Source organism: Nematostella vectensis, chromosome 11, assembly GCF_932526225.1.
Source record: "Nematostella vectensis chromosome 11, jaNemVect1.1, whole genome shotgun sequence".
Lineage (NCBI taxonomy): Eukaryota > Metazoa > Cnidaria > Anthozoa > Actiniaria > Edwardsiidae > Nematostella > Nematostella vectensis.
Window position 1 is genome coordinate 15,887,527 of NC_064044.1, and position 23,489 is coordinate 15,911,015.

General features: G+C 41.1%; 1 protein-coding gene across 1 annotated transcript; it reads right to left on the reverse strand.

Moving 5' to 3' along the window:
* Positions 1-339: 339 nt before the first annotated feature.
* On the reverse strand, positions 340-23,489 carry LOC5504635 (phosphatidate phosphatase LPIN3). Its single transcript, XM_048734307.1, has 24 exons — positions 23,171-23,489; positions 21,424-21,600; positions 19,954-20,397; positions 18,473-18,565; positions 17,957-18,193; positions 17,314-17,353; positions 16,963-17,027; positions 16,332-16,411; positions 15,749-15,856; positions 15,164-15,231; positions 14,621-14,714; positions 13,896-13,965; positions 13,091-13,132; positions 12,687-12,737; positions 9,939-10,226; positions 9,319-9,381; positions 8,992-9,077; positions 8,640-8,700; positions 7,558-7,629; positions 6,982-7,088; positions 6,488-6,599; positions 2,030-2,092; positions 1,621-1,661; positions 340-1,424 (listed from the first exon to the last, which is right to left on the reverse strand). The coding sequence occupies exons 1-24, from the start codon at positions 23,348-23,350 to the stop codon at positions 1,229-1,231; spliced, it is 2,838 nt and encodes a 945-aa protein (XP_048590264.1). The 5' UTR covers positions 23,351-23,489; the 3' UTR covers positions 340-1,228.

The window sequence follows — 23,489 nt, forward strand, 5'->3', positions numbered from 1 at the left end:
GACAAGTTAATCATTGACGTGATCCACGTACTCGGCCTATTTGGTTCGGTACCGCACGTCCCGCCAGAAATATGCTTTTGCAATCAACCCCTTGTGGTTTCTCTCATATTCATTTATCTTTTCGAAGATTATATTTGCCATCAAGTATATGTGCGTCTGTCTCGTCACGATGGGGCATCATGCAGAATCTGCGCCAAAAAGTGGCGCGCGTGTGTGTCTGGGGGGGGGGGGGGGGTGAGTAGCTTTTGTGTGTGTGTGTGTGGACGGGGAGGTTGTGTGTGCGGGAGGGGGGGGGGGGGGGGGGGTGGCGGGGCGCGTGTATCAAAACACCAACAACAATTTTATTCATTTCATTTATTTGATCTCACTCGTGTACGCTCTCTTTTTAATCCATCAATCCATTACATTTGCTCTTCATAACCCCCCACCCTTCCTAAACGATTCTACTCAAGAACCCTGTGTAATCAGCCTATGTCATCACCCTGGCAACCAGCACTGTAATGAGGGTTGGGGTCTGACCAGCAGAGCGCCCGTATTCCTCCATTATCAATGACGTCACGAGACAGTCACAAAGAGTTTACTAAGGGGGGTAGAGCAAAATGTGTCAGTCGTACTTTGTACTCGAGTTACACAACGAGTAAAGCTAACAAGTTAGGGTGCTCCCTTTCAAAACTTATTTATTAATTATTAATTATTTGCGCACTACACTAATACTTCCTAATAAACCGAAAAAAAAGACATTAAAACCCTCCAAATCTAAAAACTCTGGAGATGATAATTCTTTCAGACTTTTATTCAATACAGTAAAACAATAAACCGAAAAAAAAGACATTAAAACCCTCCAAATCTAAAAACTCTGGAGATGATAATTCTTTCAGACTTTTATTAAATACAGTATTTACCGAATATAATCTGAAATGTCCGCATCTCCTCGGTCATATTCTGTCATGCGACTGGAATCGATTGAAGCTGTCATTTCTAATCATTCTTCAAGCTTAACTGGCGCAAGTCACAATTATTTTATTCAGCCATTACTATCTTTTAATTGACATCAGAAAAAAGAACACCTATTTTCAAGAAGATTTAAAAATTATTGTAGTCTGATTCTGGACAACATTTGACTTCTCCGGCTTCACCACGTTGGGAGGGCGTTTTTTTTTTAAATGTAATAAACACGTAGACTAGAGTGATGGAGGATAACTTAGGCTCAGTGTAAGAGATTCTCGCCTTAGTTAGCTGTCATAGTGTCTGCCTCGTCTTGCGTTTTGTCAAATCCCTCGATCTCCACGTGGGGGAGAGGGTTTCTCCAGTAAGTAAAGGAACTAAACTCGTCTGGTGCCACTAGGCCCGTGGGGCGCATGGAATCCTGCTGCTTTTTGTACGGAGGGAACATCTGGTCGACCAGGTCGCTTAGGCGTAGGTACCTGGTGTGGGACAGAAGGAAAGCATCAGAAACGAAACAACCAAAGCGCCACAATGATTCATCTTTGCCTTGCAGTGCGTTTCAAACTATCAACAACACCACGAGTATCGCCATCTCCTTCACCACTAACATCTACCATGCCTCTAGACTGGCGTGGGGAATTGCTATAGTCGACTGAAGACACTCTGGATACTTACGAGCTCTGGAATGTGGTGGTTAGTTCATTAGTAACCTCGCCCTGTCAAAAAACAGCAAACACGTGAAAAGGAGCCACAGAAGAAATTTCTTGCTGGAGAAGACATGTGTCCTTTACGAAATTCCTAATACTCCCCAAGTCTTCCCCCACTATTACCAAAACTTACCTGAAGCCCATTCGCCATCGTATATTGCAGTGAGCTTCTGCTTAGTCTTTTGGCACTAAATAATTGCACAGCCCAGCAGAAGAAAATAATTCTATAAACACCAGCTCTAAAAAGTAAACGACCCCTACACCAACAAAAGTGGTTTCAAAGTTATTATCGTTACAAAAATAACGTGCTTATCGTATCAAATGTGTAGAGAGGATTGGTGTTATCTTATCCGATTATTTACGTAACGTCTGTATACCTTGTGATTAATAGTGAAGATCCTTGATACGGACACACCGACTGCGCGATACGAATACACGTCCTGTTGACGGGAAAAATCAGTCGAAGCAACATTATGACGAGAAACAAAGAGAGGAGAGGGGGGGCAATAAACGTGACAACGCATCATCTAAAAAAAATACATATAGAAAATAGGCATGAGGCCATGAACCAAGCTCAGGGCGTGAGGGATTGTACCAAGCTCAGTGCATGAGGGATTGAACCAAGCTCAGTGCATGAGGGATTGAACCAAGCTCAGTGCATGAGGGATTGTACCAAGCTCAGTGCATGAGGGAATGAACAAAGCTCATTGCATGAGGGATTGAACCAAGCTCAGCGCATGAGGGATTGTACCAAGCTCAGTGCATGAGGGATTGTACCAAGCTCAGTGCATGAGGGATTGTACCAAGCTCAGTGCATGAGGGATTGTACCAAGCTCAGCGCATGAGGGATTGAACCAAGCTCAGCGCATGAGGGATTGAACCAAGCTCAGTGCATGAGGGATTGTACCAAGCTCAGTGCATGAGGGATTGTACCAAGCTCAGTGCATGAGGGATTGTACCAAGCTCAGTGCATGAGGGATTGTACCAAGCTCAGAGCATGAGGGATTGTACCAAGCTCAGCGCATGAGGGATTGAACCAAGCTCAGTGCATGAGGGATTGTACCAAGCTCAGTGCATGAGGGATTGTACCAAGCTCGGTGCATGAGGGATTGAACCAAGCTCAATGCATGAGGGATTGTACCAAGCTCGGTGCATGAGGGATTGAACCAAGCTCAGTGCATGAGGGATTGTACCAAGGTTAGCACGTGAGGGATTGAACCAAGCTCAGGGCGTGAGGGATTGTACCAAGCTCAGTGCATGAGGGATTGAACCAAGCTCAGTGCATGAGGGATTATACCAAGCTCAGTGCATGAGGAATTGAACAAAGCTCAGTGCATGAGGAATTGAACAAAGCTCAGTGCATGAGGGATTGAACCAAGCTCAGTGCATGAGGGATTGTACCAAGCTCAATGCATGAGGGATTGAACCAAGCTCAGTGATGAGGGATTGAACCAAGCTCAGTGCATGAGGGATTAAACCAAGCTCAGCGCATGAGGGATTGTACCAAGCTCAGTGCATGAGGGATTGAACCAAGCTCAGGGCGTGAGGGATTGAACCAAGCTCAGCATATGAGGGATTGTACCAAGCTCAGTGCATTAGGGATTGTACCAAGCTCAGCGCATGAGGGATTGAACCAAGCTCAGCGCATGAGGGATTGTACCAAGCTCAGTGCATGAGGGATTGTACCAAGCTCAGTGCATGAGGGAATGAACAAAGCTCAGTGCATGAGGGATTGAACCAAGCTCAGTGCATGAGGGAATGAACAAAGCTCAGTGCATGAGGGATTGAACCAAGCTCAGTGCATGAGGGATTGTACCAAGCTCAATGCATGAGGGATTGAACCAAGCTCAGTGATGAGGGATTGTATCAAGCTCAGTGCATGAGGGATTGAACAAAGCTCAGTGCATGAGGGATTGAACCAAGCTCAGTGCATGAGGAATTGAACAAAGCCCAGCGCATGAGGGATTGAACCAAGCTCAATGCATGAGGGATTGAACCAAGCTCAGTGCATGAGGGATTGAACCAAGCTCAGTGCATGAGGGATTGTACCAAGCTCAATGCATGAGGGATTGAACCAAGCTCAGTGCATGAGGAATTGAACAAAGCTCAGCGCATGAGGGATTGAACCAAGCTCAATGCATGAGGGATTGAACCAAGCTCAGTGCATGAGGGATTGAACCAAGCTCAGTGATGAGGGATTGGACCAAGCTCAGTGATGAGGGATTGGACCAAGCTCAGTGATGAGGGATTGTACCAAGCTCAGCGCATGAGGGATTGTACCAAGCTCAGTGATGAGGGATTGAACCAAGCTCAGTGCATGAGGGATTGTACCAAGCTCAGTGCATGAGGGATTGTACCAAGCTCAGTGCATGAGGGATTGAACCAAGCTCAGTGCATGAGGGATTGTACCAAGCTCAGTGATGAGGGATTGTACCAAGCTCAGTGATGAGGGATTGAACCAAGCTCAGTGATGAGGGATTGAACCAAGCTCAGTGCATGAGGGATTGTACCAAGCTCAGTGCATTAGGGATTGTACCAAGCTCAGCGCATGAGGGATTGAACCAAGCTCAGCGCATGAGGGATTGAACCAAGCTCAGTGCATGAGGGATTGTACCAAGCTCAGTGCATGAGGGATTGAACCAAGCTCAGTGCATGAGGGATTATACCAAGCTCAGTGCATGAGGAATTGAACAAAGCTCAGTGCATGAGGAATTGAACAAAGCTCAGTGCATGAGGGATTGAACCAAGCTCAGTGCATGAGGGATTGTACCAAGCTCAATGCATGAGGGATTGAACCAAGCTCAGTGATGAGGGATTGAACCAAGCTCAGTGCATGAGGGATTAAACCAAGCTCAGCGCATGAGGGATTGTACCAAGCTCAGTGCATGAGGGATTGAACCAAGCTCAGGGCGTGAGGGATTGAACCAAGCTCAGCATATGAGGGATTGTACCAAGCTCAGTGCATTAGGGATTGTACCAAGCTCAGCGCATGAGGGATTGAACCAAGCTCAGCGCATGAGGGATTGTACCAAGCTCAGTGCATGAGGGATTGTACCAAGCTCAGTGCATGAGGGAATGAACAAAGCTCAGTGCATGAGGGATTGAACCAAGCTCAGTGCATGAGGGAATGAACAAAGCTCAGTGCATGAGGGATTGAACCAAGCTCAGTGCATGAGGGATTGTACCAAGCTCAATGCATGAGGGATTGAACCAAGCTCAGTGATGAGGGATTGTATCAAGCTCAGTGCATGAGGGATTGAACAAAGCTCAGTGCATGAGGGATTGAACCAAGCTCAGTGCATGAGGAATTGAACAAAGCCCAGCGCATGAGGGATTGAACCAAGCTCAATGCATGAGGGATTGAACCAAGCTCAGTGCATGAGGGATTGAACCAAGCTCAGTGCATGAGGGATTGTACCAAGCTCAATGCATGAGGGATTGAACCAAGCTCAGTGCATGAGGAATTGAACAAAGCTCAGCGCATGAGGGATTGAACCAAGCTCAATGCATGAGGGATTGAACCAAGCTCAGTGCATGAGGGATTGAACCAAGCTCAGTGATGAGGGATTGGACCAAGCTCAGTGATGAGGGATTGGACCAAGCTCAGTGATGAGGGATTGTACCAAGCTCAGCGCATGAGGGATTGTACCAAGCTCAGTGATGAGGGATTGAACCAAGCTCAGTGCATGAGGGATTGTACCAAGCTCAGTGCATGAGGGATTGTACCAAGCTCAGTGCATGAGGGATTGAACCAAGCTCAGTGCATGAGGGATTGTACCAAGCTCAGTGATGAGGGATTGTACCAAGCTCAGTGATGAGGGATTGAACCAAGCTCAGTGATGAGGGATTGAACCAAGCTCAGTGCATGAGGGATTGTACCAAGCTCAGTGCATTAGGGATTGTACCAAGCTCAGCGCATGAGGGATTGAACCAAGCTCAGCGCATGAGGGATTGAACCAAGCTCAGTGCATGAGGGATTGTACCAAGCTCAGTGCATGAGGGATTGTACCAAGCTCAGTGCATGAGGGATTGAACCAAGCTCAGTGCATGAGGGATTGAACCAAGCTCAGTGCATGAGGGATTGAACCAAGCTCAGTGCATGAGGGATTGAACCAAGCTCAGTGCATGAGGGATTGAACCAAGCTCAGTGCATGAGGGATTGAACCAAGCTCAGTGCATGAGGGATTGTACCAAGCTCAGTGCATGAGGGATTGAACCAAGCTCAGTGCATGAGGGATTGAACCAAGCTCAGTGCATGAGGGATTGAACCAAGCTCAGTGCATGAGGGATTGAACCAAGGTTAGCACATGAGGGATTTAAACAAGCTCAGTGCATGAGGGATTGAACCAAGCTCAGTGCATGAGGGATTGAACCAAGCTCAGTGCATGAGGGATTGAACCAAGCTCAGTGCATGAGGGATTGAACCAAGCTCAGTGCATGAGGGATTGAACCAAGCTCAGTGCATGAGGGATTGTACCAAGCTCAGTGCATGAGGGATTGAACCAAGCTCAGTGCATGAGGGATTGAACCAAGCTCAGTGCATGAGGGATTGAACCAAGGTTAGCACATGAGGGATTTAAACAAGCTCAGTGCATGAGGGATTGAACCAAGCTCAGTGCATGAGGGGATGAACAAAGCTCAGTGCATGAGGGATTGAACCAAGCTCAGTGCATGAGGGATTGTACCAAGCTCAATGCATGAGGGATTGAACCAAGCTCAGTGATGAGGGATTGAACCAAGCTCAGTGCATGAGGGATTGAACCAAGCTCAGTGCATGAGGGATTGAACCAAGGTTAGCACGTGAGGCACCGTACTGACAAACTACTTTGACTTACATTGATTTTATTCCCAAATCCACCATAGAATGGGTTTTTGTTGGGAAATAAGCTGAGTATGTCACGAAGAGCCGAGATCTTGAACTCTTCAGGCTTTTTCTCAATCACCTCTCTGTCATGATGAAAAAATTATTTAGTGGATGGCATAACACAAAGTAAACTCACAGAGGCATAAACAAACACATCTATAATATTTATTTCAATATTTATGAATAAACATCTAATTTACCTTCCATCTAATTCACAAGAACATGTCATTATAATCGTGACTAGCTTATCTTTTTTGGATTAGCCATTTTTATTATCAAAATATCGTCGCCCCTCCCCTCCTTCTACTCCTTGTCATCATAATCACCTGTCATCTTCATCAGAATCGTGGTGACGAGAGGGGTAATAATACTGTAATAGTATAACCCTTCTCGTTACCACCATTACCATCTTCATCATCGTCATCATAACTTTCCTTTCTTTCTGAAATTTGACTGATGGTATACCTGTGGAACGCCTTGATGAGAGAGGCTGGAGATAACAGCAGCGGTCCATCCGGGAGACAAATCTGTCCTTGCTTCACGCTCTTCAAGTAGTCACGTGTCAACTGGGCCTGGACAATATGAATCTTTTACACGGGATTCATGCCACAATAACAATAGGCACGCAAAGGGCGTACACGAAGCTACTGCGACAATTATTTATACAAGTTCTTAGTAGTACCATCTGTACTACCATGGAAAACTCATGCAGAAGACCTTCTAAAGGTCGTACAACTGGCGAAGGAAGCGGAGATGAAGATGCTTACAACACTTAATTAAACCAGTTGAGGAAACTCAAAGGATAGACGCTTTCTTTTTTTTCTCTCCACCTTTTGGTGCCTCGTCTTCGCACTAATAAACATATGCGCATAACGAGCTTACGGCTCCACTTCCTTGGTATTGTTACTGAAGAAGTACAACATAAAAAGGGATTATTCACAATGAGGGTAGGCTTTGCTGTCCCTTTGAAAAGTCTATGTTGATGTTGGGTGTTTAAGGCGGATCAATGTAGTTACTGACTAGTGAACAATGCTCATTTACCTGCCCAATCGCTCGTGCTGACAGATACAGTAGCTTGTAGCCGTTACTCTGGATGGAGTTGAAAAAATGCGCCTGTGAAAATACAAGCCAATGAAACATTATCTCAGAGGCAAATATTTTGTTTATCACACCAAGAACATAGGCAAACAGCCGACACAAGCAGCGCTCAGTTGTTCCAGTCTTGCAAGGATGAACACAAAACAAAGTAAACGTGTTTGCTAGCTACCTCGAAGCATCAGAGCAAGATATTGTTGGGCCCAAAAATAATTCGAGAGGCTGTTTAAACCAATCTTGTAAACAACTTTGCGGTCTTGGAGCAACTGTCTTACTATTAAATGTTATCCCATGTAACAACTTTTCTATCCTATTGCGTAGAGCTTTCTGTGATGTTCATTCATCTCTTACGATGTGGGGAAAGGAAACGAACGACGCAGAGAGATCTATGCAGGAGGGAACACCTAGCTAAAATAACACTTTTTTGAGAGATCTAAACAAGCTGATAGCGTTTATGCTTGATAACTTGTATAATATAATAAAAACAAAATTGCATTTACAGCCCAACAATGTTTTACTGTTTGCATCGTTGCACGATCATTTGCCAACAATTCCTTTGTCTTTCGGTCATCCCTGAGTGGCTTTCCTAGCATTTTTGGGTTAAGCTAGGGCTGTGTAGAGCAATTTGTACAGGGCCTTATATTGTAAGTCTTGTAGTCATCCATGCGTGGCTTTCCTATCATTTTTGGGTTAAGCTAGGGCTGTGTAGTGCTATTTCTACAGGGCCTTATATTGTAAGTCTTGTAGTCATCCATGCGTGGCTTTCCTAGTATTTTTGGGTTAAGCTAGGGCTGTGTAGCGCCATTTGTACAGGGCCTTATATTGTAAGTCTTGTCGTCATCCATGCGTGGCTTTGTTAGCATTTCTGGGTTAAGCTAGGGCTGTGTAGCGCTATTTGTACAGGGCCTTATATTGTAAGTCTTGTAGTCATCCATGCGTGGCTTTCCTAGCATTTTTGGGTTAAGCTGGGGCTGTGAAGCGCTATTTGTACAGGGCTTCATATTGTAAGTGTTGCATTTGATACTTACCACGCCTGACTGCGCCCAAGACGAGCCAACGACAGGAAGAATCTGCCCCAACACATCCGACCTGAGATTGGTTATAAAACACTTGGTTTGAAATGTGTTGCATGGTGTTTATGGGCCACGTTGTGGGTAGGCAAACGTGTTCTATGCAACGTCTTGTAATAGCTAATGTCACTAAAGATGTTTCGCTCATGATGTCGGTAATTGCGGTATTGCAATACATTGGGATGTCTTTTGTGTTGCATGCAATGTCTAGTACATGTTGTGTTGCATGCAATGTCTAGTACATGTTGTGTGTGTAGTACATGTTGCTTGCAATGCATTGCTCATGTCGCATGCGTCGTAGTGTACTTACTTAGTAATGGTTCCGTCTATATCAGAGATCACGATCCTGTCATCATAGTTCCACAGATAGATGGTCGCTTGGCACACTGCTGTACCCTGGTGCCCATCAAATCACAACTATCAGATTATTATCAATTTACAACTTCCTTCTACCATAATATCTCTATAAGGTGGAAAGGATCCATGAACTAACATTTTTAGCTCTGTAATTGTTTTAGTTCCATTTTTGGTCTGTAGTTTTTGTAGTCATACCATGTTTTTTCACGATAAGTATGTCTCAATAATAATGGCTTGGTCATAACTTCTGTCTGGATTATCTACAGTTTCTACTACTCACTTGGTACTTAGTTGTTACAGAAAACTCGATGCTGTTCGCCCCCTCACGAAGATTAAGGTTAGCCTGAGAAAGAGAGTTTACAGTTCATTTATAACATGCTGAGAACTCTATTTAACCATTTCCAACTGCTAACACGGCTGACTTTTATCGTGTGTGGTGCCTTTTGATTTGTCAGGGCCTTGCGGAGAGAAGGCGTGATTGGAAGCCATTTCAGTGCTGGCCAATGAATACGCTTCAGGGATTTTGAATGACGGTAGATAGAAGGCGATTCAGCATTTGGAAATCGTTGGCGAGGGAAGAAATGAACAGTTATCCTGGCATTTATACGATAATGAATATCCAATATTTATGAAAACTTCCGCATCTGGGATCAATTCCTGATCTTTCACTATCTCTATTTCATTTAATACTGGAAGGCATATATTGTGCTAAAATCTCGAAATAACTATTTAAAAAAAAAAGTTCAATGCTTTATTTACAAAATTCAATCGAAAATATAGCATTGGCTTCCTAAAATCATCCGATGAAAATGGATGCTTTTTCGCACTTGGTACTTTGCCAGGATGACAAAATCGGCTGACAGAGGCTGTTTACGCGGTGCTGGCTTACGAATCACATACCAGCTGTTCAGAAGAAAGCCTGGTCGTCTTCCGAAAGTTCACCATATCAGATTCATTCCCGCTCGTGCACTCAGAGATATTCCGCTCTCTCCGTGGTCCCGTAAGTAGTGGGTCCTGTTCCTCTACTTCCCTGTCGATGTCCCCGTCCCCTTCCCCCTCGAGGTATTCAGCTGTTCTTGTGGGGGTACTACTGGGGGTGGCGGAAGTTGCGTTTAGGTGTTTACGTGAGTTGCTATGCAGTCTTGGGCGGTGGTTGTCTTTTGCCGTATCGTCTTCGTCATCAGAGCTCTAAAGATGGACAATTTATAATCATTGGGATCATGTCATGTTACATGTTTGCTAAAAGCTTTCGACCAGATATTTCATGTTTAACCTATGTAGAACAATAATATAACAAATCAGAATTCTGATTGCTTTGATGAATTTTTCACATAAACTTTTTTCTTGGCTAAGTCTCTAACATTATGGGTCACTTAGAAACATGCCATCAATATACCGTACGTGGTCATCAATATACCGTACGTGGTAATCAATATACCGTACGTGGTAATCAATATACCGTACCTGGTCATCAATATACCGTACGTGGTAATCAATATACCGTACGTGGTCATCAATATACCGTACCTAGTCATCAATATACCGTACCTGGTCATCAATATACCGTAGCTAGTCATCAATATACCGTAGCTAGTCATCAATATACCGTACCTGGTCATCAATATACCGTACCTGGTTATCAATATACCGTACCTAGTCATCAATATACCGTAGCTAGTCATTAATATACCGTACCTGGTCATCAATATACTGTACCCGGTCATCAATATACCGTAGCTAGTCATCAATATACCGTAGCTAGTCATCAATATACCGTAGCTAGTCATTAATATACCGTAGCTAGTCATTAATATACCGTACCTGGTCATCAATATACCGTACCTGGTCATCAATATACCGTACCTGGTCATCAATATACCATACCCGGTCATCAATATACCGTACCTAGTCATCAATATACCGTAGCTAGTCATCAATATACTGTACCCGGTCATCAATATACCGTAGCTAGTCATCAATATACCGTAGCTAGTCATTAATATACCGTACCTGGTCATCAATATACCGTACCTGGTTATCAATATACCGTACCCGGTCATCAATATACCGTACCTAGTCATCAATATACCGTAGCTGGTCATCAATATACCGTAGCTAGTCATTAATATACCGTACCTGGTCATCAATATACCGTACCTGGTCATCAATATACCGTAGCTAGTCATTAATATACCGTACCTGGTCATCAATATACCGTAGCTAGTCATTAATATACCGTACCTGGTCATCAATATACCGTACCCGGTCATCAATATACCGTACCTGGTCATCAATATACCGTAGCTAGTCATTAATATACCGTAGCTGGTCATCAATATACCGTAGCTAGTCATTAATATACCGTACCTGGTCATCAATATACCGTACCTGGTCATCAATATACCGTACCTGGTCATCAATATACCGTACCCGGTCATCAATATACCGTACCTAGTCATCAATATACCGTAGCTAGTCATCAATATACTGTACCCGGTCATCAATATACCGTAGCTAGTCATCAATATACCGTACCTGGTCATCAATATACCGTACCTGGTCATCAATATACCGTACGTGGTCATCAATATACCGTACCTGGTCATCAATATACCGTAGCTAGTCATCAATATACCGTACCTGGTCATCAATATACCGTAGCTGGTCATCAATATACCGTAGCTAGTCATCAATATACCGTACCTGGTCATCAATATACCGTACCTGGTCATCAATATACCGTACCCGGTCATCAATATACCGTACCTAGTCATCAATATACCGTAGCTAGTCATCAATATACTGTACCCGGTCATCAATATACCGTAGCTAGTCATCAATATACCGTACCTGGTCATCAATATACCGTACCTGGTCATCAATATACCGTACGTGGTAATCAATATACCGTACCTGGTCATCAATATACCGTAGCTAGTCATCAATATACCGTACCCGGTCATCAATATACCGTAGCTAGTCATCAATATACCGTACCTGGTCATCAATATACCGTACCTGGTCATCAATATACCGTACCTGGTCATCAATATACCGTACCTAGTCATCAATATACCGTACCTGGTCATCAATATACCGTACCTGGTCATCAATATACCGTACGTGGTCATCAATATACCGTACCTGGTCATCAATATACCGTACCCGGTCATCAATATACCGTACGTGGTCATCAATATACCGTACGTGGTCATCAATATATCGTACCTGGTCATCAATATACCGTACCCGGTCATCAATATACCGTACCTAGTCATCAATATACCGTACCTAGTCATCAATATACCGTACCTGGTCATCAATATACCGTACCTGGCCATCAATATACCGTACCTAGTCATCAATATACCGTACCTAGTCATCAATATACCGTACGTGGTCATCAATATACCGTACGTTGTCATCAATATACCGTACCTGGTCATCAATATCCCTTACCTGGTCATCAATATACCGTACCTGAACATCAATATACCGTACCTGAACATCAATATACCGTACCCGGTCATTGATATACCGTACCTGGTCATCAATATACCGTACCTAGTCATCAATATATCGTACCTAGTCATCAATATACCGTACCTGGTCATCAATATACCTAACCCGGTCATCAATATACCGTACCTGGTCATCATAGTTTTGTCGCCAGGAAAACCAATATGATCGCCTTTTTTCCTGGAAAAGAACACAACTCAATTCAAGTACCTGCACATAATGCCTTTTTAGGCATGTGTAATGTGTAAGGGGGTAATTACCTTTCTAGCCATGTGTGTAATGTGTAAGGGGGTAATTACCCTTATAGCCATGTGTGTAATGTGTAAGGGGGTAATTACCCTTATAGCCATGTGTGTTATGTGTAAAGGGGTAATTACCCTTCTAGCCATGTGTGTAATGTATAAGGGGGTCATTACCCTTCTAGGCATGTGTGTAATGTGTAAGGGGGTAATTACCCTTATAGCCATGTGTGTAATGTGTAAGGGGGTAATTACACTTATAGGCATGTGTGTAATGTGTAAGGGCGTAATCACCTTTCTAGGCATGTGCTGCTTCACCAATAACCTTGCTGTCTCCTGTTATGAAAATGAAAGGAAACATGAACAGAAAACACATGTCAGTTACTGAAAATCATCATGAATGCCCCACGAAAACCCCCATCATCAAAATCAATTGACCATTATCAACATCATCAATATCGACTTGTTTTTTGTCATCACTATCATCATCATTTACACAAACTCAATGACCACCTACACCCGTCATTTAACACATCCGAGTTAGGAATTAACATCATTCATTATCCTCATCAAAGTCAGAATCAATCACCACCATTATCATCATCATCATCATCATCACCACCACCACCACCATTATCATCATCATCGTCACCACCACAACCACCATTATCATCATCATCGTCACCACCACCACCACCATTATCATCATCATCGTCACCACCACCAACACCATTATCATCATCATCGTCACCACCACCACCACCATTATCATCATCATCGTCACCACCACCACCACCATTATCATCATCATCGTCACCACCACCACCACCATTATCATCATCATCGTCACCACCACCACCACCATTATCATCATCATCGTCACCACCACCATTATCATCATCACCACCACCACCACCACCACCACCATTATCATCATCACCACCACCACCATTATCATCGTTACCACCACCACCACCATTATCATCACCATCGTCACCACCACCACCATTATCATCATCACTATCATCATCACAAATGTCATTACCATTTTTATCATTACTATAATCAACTACTATGAAATATTTGATGGTAGACCCACCTGTTGTAGAGGTCTCTGGAATACAATATACGACATCAACATTGGTGCTGCTATCTGCCAATTATAATATCTATAAAGTGGATAGAGAAAGTTGATATAAGCAGGAAAGGCAGGACTACATTGACCTTTGTGCATACCGCAGTAGCATCAAACAACGAGCTGTGCCAATGCACCTCTCCCAATAAATATTACCAGCGCAAATGTCACATTTCTGTCCTTATAATGGAAAATGTTTGTCCTTATAACTTTGCGTCTTGTAATAATTCTACAAAATTGCATAAAAACATGGATAAAAAAGATAAGTCTTATTTTTTAGTTCTTAATATCAATAGGCAGCAGTCAGTCTCAGATCTGCCATTTTTCATTTGCTTTCTCCATTTTCACTGACAGCAAGTGTATACCTGAGGAAAAGAATGGTTGTTTGACTGGGATTATGATTCGTGGCTGAAAATGAGGCTGCTTTGAGTCCAGCATTGCTTTTGTGTGCTATGATTCCCTCCTAGTATGGAAGACCAGGGAATGGTAGTTATGTGCTTGATGTTAGTCAAACTTTTCACAGCATCAACCACAAACTTCCTAACAGGGTGTACAAGCAGCGGTATGTGGGATTTTTTCCCAGGAATGTATACCCTGTTTTAGGAGGCTTTAACACAGGTATATATGGCATGTCTCAAGGGGGAGGGGGCACAGACCACCTGGACCAGCCACTGTCTTGTGCAGCTCACCTATCATTAATTCTGATGACTAGGTTTGGGTTGGCCAGGAGGGCAGGGTTGTTGGACAAGTCTTCATAGTTCACCATGCGCTTCATAAAGCTCTCTGCAAACATAACAATCTCTCAGTGCAAAAACAAAAGCCTCGAGTTATCCACCATTTTATCATGCTAGAAGGGGATGTTTTCGCTATATATTTAATCAAATTTGGTAAATAAAGATTGAAACTTTGTGTTTAGACGATTGTTATTATTATGTGTCTCCCAATATTGAACAAAAAAACAGGTGTGGCTGAAAAGGGCTCTTTATGGCGGCGACATCCTAAATTTTGATCTTAACTGTGTTCCGTGGTCAAACAAGAGTCGTATGGCGGCTGCCTGAGGCTTCTTCTTTGCCTTCGACTCGACCACGTTGTATCTGTGCTCTTGCAATTTTGCAGTTCAAGTGCGAATTTATTCATATATAAATTCAGCACAAAATACCTGACATTGATCTACACGGGTTCCATAGTGTCCGTATAAAACAGTTTTGTCTCCTTGTAATGACTCCACTCACCTAGGGGGACTTTGCCGCTTCTTAGCTCCCCACAAAGTGACATGGCAATGTCATGGTAAGAATCCACACTGAAAAAAATTGCAAACAGAATCAAACAGTGGAGAGTGGTGTGATAGCTTGGTGGTATAAGCCTCCACTGCCCAAGTGAAAGGGTTTGAATTCAGCTCAATTCAGCTTGGGTAGTTTTTAGTGCAAAACCTGGCTCTCTACTTAGGGGACTGTCAGTGTCTTGTCATCTAGGATAAGGATGTTATGCCAGAAATTCTGTTTCTCATTTCACACATTAGCATGTATTGCGGAAGTAATTGCTTTTAAACTGACTAACACGATGACTTACACTTATGAATCTAAACTGGGTGGAGAAATCTATGTTTATACTGAAGGGTCAAGTCAGTCTCATGAAAAAAAAATTGATAATATCTTTCAATGTGAGCTTGTGCTTTACCTATTCTATTATTTTTTTATCTTGTTGTGTGACTCAATTCACAAGCCAAAAAAATCCCCTTGGGCTCTGAGATAATTCCCTCAATGGAAAGAGAGTATGGATTTTTTTATGGAATCACAAAATGAGAACTGATTACTAACTTTGAGGTTTTCTGTAAGGATTCCTCAGCAGTGGGCGAACTTGGCAGTGATTGGCCAATGCCAGACTCAATGTCTTCTGCAAACTGGCTTGTTTTCTTTTCTGTTTTTCTACAGATATACACAAGATAAACCATGATCAAATATTCTGTCAATCTACCAAGAGCTATGGAAACTGTATCATTCTCAAAAATGCCCTCTTGCATTGCAGTCCTGTTCAATGCTTGCTTATCTGTCATTCTGGTATACAGCAAATGCTTTCCTGTTATTCTGTTAAACATTGTTGCAAGGGGCGCAGGTTCTTTAAGGTCCCTCTTTCTTATTGCATTTGGATAACATGCCCCCCCCCTAAAAAACATAAGGAAATAACCAGTAGGGGCGTTGTTGTGCTCCAAATATGTTCTCAATTTTCTGTTTCCTGCCCCCTAATATTGCTAGGGCTCATGACACAACCAGCTTTAAAACACTCTGCCCCCCCTCCCTCCTAGCAGAGATGACACTTGAGATACAGCTCCTAACTGAACACTGGTCACACGCATGTTCGCTTTCTCCTTGTTTGCATCCATTGCAGTAAGTGAGTACTCACAGCGCTTGATTGAGGTAGAGTCTTGCTATTTCGTCATCCACTGATGTGAGATCATCTAAATATATCCCCTCCTCTTTTATCTGGGAATTAAACAATTTATTAGCATTTATTCCAAGTGGTTTAATTACTGGGTTTCTTATGTTTTGAGGATTTTTATCTGGAACAGTTGTCTCAATTACAAGTAGTGCAATTCACCATAAGAACATGTGTGGTCTGGAGTCATCAAGCCCCTCACTGTAAATTTCTCTATTTTCGTGGACTTACATAATTATATCTCAGAGGGCTTAGAGGTTTTGCAATGAGTAGGAAAGCATTTGTGTTGGAATAATTCTCAGGATGGCTATAATGTGTATTTTAAAGTGAAATTATCATTTGGTGACTCAGACAGTGACTATGCTAACAATGGTTACGAGGGCCATATGTTACAAAACTGTGTATTCGGTTAATATGCTACCCTCGATAATGTATTGTATTGGTCATCCCCCCTGCAACAATTTAAATTACTTTTAACACAAAGACTGCTCCCCAAAATTGGTTTGCTTTCTATTATAGTTTTGTTTTTACCAATACTTGAACAGTGTCTGCAAAAATATCAATTATAAAACCAAACAACAGTATGTTTGAAATTTACTTTGTGTGCTCGGGAGTGATGAGGCTTCTTTCTGTGGTGAAAACCAGTTTCTTCTCGCTTTAGGTCTGTTGATTACATGCATCAGATAACAATGTGACATTAAATCATAACTGTCAGCTCACCTGCATTAGGAGGGTTTCACAAGATTTTGGACCTCATCACAAGCCTAATTTTTATGAGAATGCTCATACATTCTCTGTATTCACCCACTTTGACTCTCTTGGGTTTTTTCACATATTTACTGTATTTCACAAGATTTCTGTCGAAGTTGGGTTGACAGCTACATGTTAAACAATCCAAAATCATTGAAATTTTTACTATCAAATATAATCACAACTTTAAGAAACTTACCAGTTATCTTTCTGTCAAGAGGATACAAATTTTCTGATCCCTACAAAAAATATTTGTAATCAGACTGCTGTGTATATACCTGTAGTAGAAGCTATCAACCACAAAATAATCTAACAATGGTTTCCATAATCATCATTATCATCATCAACATCATCATCATACCACCATTATGGCTTTCTCATTTCTCAATTATTAACACACCATTACTACTGCCACATCCAACATCATCACCAACACCACAATACAATCATCATCATCATCACCAACACCACTACCATCATCACCAACGCCACCACCACTACCATCATCACCATCAACACTACCACTACCATCATCACCATCAACATCTACAACACCACAATACAATCATCATCACCACCAACACCACTACCACTACCATCATCACCATCAACATCTACAACACCACAATACAATCATCATCACCATCAACACTACTACCATCACCACCACCCATTAACACCACTACCATCATCATCACCATCAACACCACTACCATTAACATCACCACCAACATCAACAACACAACAACTATCATTCTCACTATCAACATCACCATCAACAATACCTAGCTTCATTTTTCATCATCATCACAGCTTGTGATATCCACTGGAACCATCCTCACCTTTGGCAGTTTCCCCCAGTCCCAAGAGATTTCATCTTCTCTGATGCTCTCCTGGCAATGTTGAATTTCTGCTTCGGTGTCACTTAAACAGTGTTGTGGGTTATAGTTCCCCGGGCGCATGTGGATGCCGCTGCCATCTGGAGGCGAGCCGATGGGTGAGTCGAGGTCTGAGAGTGGGTAGGGGTAATCATGGGGAAAGCTGTGAGGCACTGGCGGGGATGTAGAGTCTGTCATCCACTAAAATAGAATTCACAAGGTACATAGAACATCCACTGAAATATAAGGAATTATGGAGCCATGTTATACTAAGAGTCTCCCAAAGGAAGAGAATTAAGTAATGCACTTCTTGTGGTCGGGAGCGAATCTAAGTTTTTTGAGGAGAGGGGGGGCTTGGCACAAAGTCATGCCATTCATACTGAGAAAGATCCCCTCTCTGTGGCATGTTTTTTTCTCTCGCATGGGGGAGGGGGGTCTCCATCTGATGGAGCCTAAGAGTAGAGTAGAAGATGGCCATACATTAGAAGAATCACTATCTGAGAGGATCTCTGCTCTCCCCCTTCCAGGAATAAGGATGCTGTCTGACACGGAATATGAAGGACAGATATCCACCTGCAAGGAGCAAATAAATCTGATCAAGAAGAATACAAATATTTTAGTGTGCCTTACGTATATACTTACTTATGTGCTTATACCCTTACTTATATACTTACTTATGTGCTTATACCCTTACGTATATACTTACTAATGTGCTTATACCCTTACGTATATACTTACTTATGTGCTTATACCCTTACGTATATACTTACTTATGTGCTTATACCCTTACGTATATACTTATGTGCTTATACCCTTACGTATATACTTACTTATGTGCTTATACCCTTACGTATATACTTACTTATGTGTTTATACCCTTACGTATATACTTACTTATGTGCTTATACCCTTACGTATATACTTACTTATGTGCTTATACCCTTACGTATATACTTACTTATGTGCTTATACCCTTACGTATATACTTACTAATGTGCTTATACCCTTACATATATACTTACTTATGTGCTTATACCCTTACGTATATACTTACTAATGTGCTTATACCCTTACGTATATACTTACTTATGTGCTTATACCCTTACGTATATACTTACTTATGTGCTTATACCCTTACGTATATACTTACTTATGTGCTTATACCCTTACGTATATACTTACTTATGTGCTTATACCCTTACGTATATACTTACTTATGTGCTTATACCCTTACGTATATACTTACTTATGTGCTTATACCCTTACGTATATACTTACTTATGTGCTTATACCCTTACGTATATACTTACTTATGTGCTTATACCCTTACGTATATACTTACTAATGTGCTTATACCCTTACATATATACTTACTTATGTGCTTATACCCTTACGTATATACTTACTTATGTGCTTATACCCTTATGTATATACTTACTTATGTGCTTATACCCTTACGTATATACTTACTTGTGCTTATACCCTTACGTATATACTTACTTATGTGCTTATACCCTTACGTATATGCTTACTTATGTGCTTATACCCTTACGTATATATTTACTTATGTGCTTATACCCTTACGTATATACTAACTTATGTGCTTATACCCTTACTTATATACTTACTTATGTGCTTATACCCTTACGTATATACTTACTTATTTGCTTATACCCTTACGTATATACTTAATTATATTTTGCTACCCAACAATACACGAACCCTGTACTCCCAAAAACTTATTATTTCCAAGTTCCCTAGAGACTAACTTTCAGTCATCCTGACTGGAATAACTAACTAAACGCTAGCTTGAACTGTTTTTCATTTCTCTTAAAAAAAGCTCAAGTTAACATGTTTCTCTGTTTATCCATAGGCTAAATATGCAAGAAACTGAAACATGTTTAATAACAAATCCTTCAAGGTGAAAAAAAACCCCTCCCTTCCTGTTTTTTGTTTCATACCATGTGTGAGCTAGTTGAATTTGGAATGTCAACATGGAGCTCTTTCACAGTTGCACAGTCTTGATCTTCTAAGAACTCTTCAATTGCTTTCTTTGCCTCTTCCGTAGATTGTTCCTCTTCAGACTTTGCTCTTGCTATACACTCAACGCTTATAACCTCCGATTTATCTTCTGATTTGTCTTCTTGGTTTGCTAGAGGCGGGCACTCATTGGTTGGTGTAACTGCTTCTTCAGTGATCTGTGATTCTGTGTCCATGTCTTTAGTTGGAGTTTTTAAATTGTCTCTGTCTAATTCCGCACTTGAACCTAAATTATCACCCACAGGAACAGTGGGGGAATCACATTCCTGCTGCAGATCATTGTCTGTTAATTTGTTACTAGATTCGTCCTTATTTTCTTTTTCTTCAGTTTTTTTATCGGCTTCTTTACCTTCTTTTTCATCAATCTGCAAATTTAATAGAATATAATAATAATAATATTAATAATAATAATATTGTCTATTAATGCCTCTAGCAGTTATTAGAGCTGAATTACAGGCAATTGCGCATTTAGAAAAAGAAAACACTTATACTTGAAATTTTACAGTTACAAAATCAGAATGACTTCAACTACCAAAAGAATTAAAAACAGGAAAATTTGTTGGTAGAAAAGCAATAAGATTGATATCTTTTGATATCTGACAGGGGGAGTGGCTGATCCCTCCTAAAAAATTGAGCAAGCTCCTAAAAAAAAGAAGGCAAAGACTGTAAAAAAACAACATCCTCAAGGAAAAAAATCAAGCAGCAAAACTGTCCAAGAAAAAAAAAAGAAAAAGATTGGCTACTTCTCCATCAAATATCAAATGGTCCGTCCCAAAACAGAATCAAAGTGTCTACTGTAGAAAAGGTTGGGCATATGATAGAGGTAATGAGTTTTAGTTGTTTATAAGTCTTCATATGAGCTTCATGTGCCACCTGATATACAAACACATTTAAAAGTTTTGACAAGGCCTGGACTTAATAACAGATCAAAGTCCTATCTATTCAATATGCACTTTACTAAGCTGAATGGGTAGAGATATAAATACTAGCCAAGACATACACCATCATAATATAATACATGTGCCAAACTATCAACCACAACATCAAAATGTATTAACATCAAAATTTATACAATCTTATACCTTTTGATTATTACCAATATTTACAACCCTAGATGGAAAAGCCAAATATAATAAGCTTATTAGTTTCTCTAGGCTGCACAAACACACCGTCTTTATTGTTCTGTATTACAACATCGTATTAATGGCACAGTAAAGGAATAAGAAAAGAATTAATGCAATTAACCCTCTAGCAGTGACCTCCTTAGTGACAGTGCTTACTAACAATACACACATGGTAGCACTTGATTTGGAGCCTAGCTCTGTTGTGCCTTCTGCACCTGTATAAATTTACTACAAATAGAGGTTCAATACGCGTTTGGATGTACAAACCTTGAAATCTGGAACTTCTTCTGCAATGGTGTTATCATCAAATGGTGGTATTGGTGATGTGGCCATTTCATTTCTACAGTCCAGGGGCTCTTCAATCTCTTCAACAAAGAAGGCCTCCCCTGCATCGCCTAGCTTCATGTGTAGCGGTACAGGGTTACCATTCACCTCGATGTCAACCTAGTAATTCAACAAAAAGATACAACACACTTCAACAACAACAGTACATTTATCTTTTCTACCTACAAAAAAGGAATTAATGCAATTAACCCTCTGACATTGATCTTTTCCACCTTATGCATTATGCTAGTGCTAGATCAGTAAATAGACAAACATGCCTAACTTCTGGAGGGTCTTCACTATTTCTTTTTTCTTTTCATCTTTCCTTTTCTCTCTTCTCTTTCCTCTTGGTCCGACTTAATTTTTTGTATTTTACATTGTGTTGTTGCTTTGGTAGATAAGCACTGCTCATAGAAGATTTTCAATTGTCCATCATCACTTAAAAGTAAGAGCTTCTACATGGATAACACCTAAAAACAGTTGAGGCAGTATAAAATAGTAAAAAATAATAAATACCCCTTGTTTCCCCTATTGAGACAAGTCTAATATCTGTATGAGCCAAAAATACCTAGTATCAAAAACAGGTGAAAGATTTTAAAATAAGCACCCTCTCTATCAAGACCCCCTCTTCAAAATGCCATCCCTTATCAAACAAAGAAAAAAATATCCCAAATAAAATAAATATAACTGAAACTGAATGTCAGACCATTTCAAGAGTCTTTGAAACAAGGTTGAGACAAATTCGATATAAAAGATTGACTCAACAGACAGATTGACGTCCCCATGGAAACGATCAGCTGATGGGGGCGTAAGAGGTGGTGTGACCTAATTTGCATAATCATCAGAATTATTGAAACCTTCAGACTAGAAATATTTAGCCCTTCAGACTAGAAATATCAAAGATGAAAATAAACTTAAAAAACAGCTGTGTAACACATTAATCCTTTGTATAAAAAAAACATAAATAAAATCTCTTCAGAAAATGTGTCGTGTCCATAATGTCAATAAAGTACAAGTAACGAAAACCGCATATTGTTATTACCGGTGACCGGTTTTACATGTTTAAGATAAAAGCGATAGTTTTTCTTGAAAAAAAAAAAACTATATTCCTTTTTACCTGTTTATCACATGACATGTAGATTGAAAACTTAAGAGTGGCAAATTTGGCATGTTTATAAAAGAGCCACTGTGTTAGAATGGTGAGGTGAAATCCGATAGTTGACCTCACGAGACATCTTGACAAACTTGTAAAGCAAATTGGCGATTTGTTGGATAGCAACTACAGGGATAAACCAGCTACAGGTATGGATATTAACGGCATTTACATACGCGTTAAGAATCACTGGAATTAAAAATAAACCAGTTGAGATGAGTCGAATTCACCGCAAGCAGTGCGCCAATACGCGGAACTTGTGGCGAGGCAACTTGTGGAATAAAAACCAGGCACCAAATCTGCATAAATAATGTCCCTTTACCAAACATAAGACTCTCCAGCACTTAAAATTCTTTCATAAACTGCGAGGATTTCTTTGATATGAAACAACAGCAAAATAAAGTATTTAGACGCGTATTTAGACGCTGTTTCAGCTATCTTGTTACTTCCCCTCGAAATATTACTGTTGCAAAACTTTTTCTCATGAAAAAAAAAATATATATATATATATCAGCAAGTAATGCAGGAATTGCTTACTATTTTCTCCCGACTCCGAAGAACTCCAAGTTTTCCAAATCGCACATGGAAGGGAGATGCCACGAATGAGCCATCTTCTTGGCGAATAACAACCACATCGATCGCACCAGTCAGAGTGGCAGAGTTTATCTCGCTGTAAAATCCCCGTACGTTGGTTACAAGACGGCCCAAGTAATTCATCCTAAATCAAAAAGGCTGTTTATATGTGTCCTAGACTTTCACATAGTTTGCCTTCTCCAATTGCAAAAAAATCGTAATCTGTTTGCAGCAAACGCGTGAGGTCGTTTCTCTTCGCCATTTTGACTTTAATGATAACACT

Coding starts and splice junctions, on each gene's coding strand:
- LOC5504635 (XM_048734307.1), bottom strand. CDS start 23,350: ATGAATTACTTGGGCCGTCTTGTAACCAACGTACGGGGATTTTACAGC. Junction 13,966..14,620: donor GTCATCAGAATTAATGATAG/GTGAGCTGCACA, acceptor TCCACTTTATAG/ATATTATAATTGGCAGATAG. Junction 1,425..1,620: donor ACCACCACATTCCAGAGCTC/GTAAGTATCCAG, acceptor GTCCCACACCAG/GTACCTACGCCTAAGCGACC.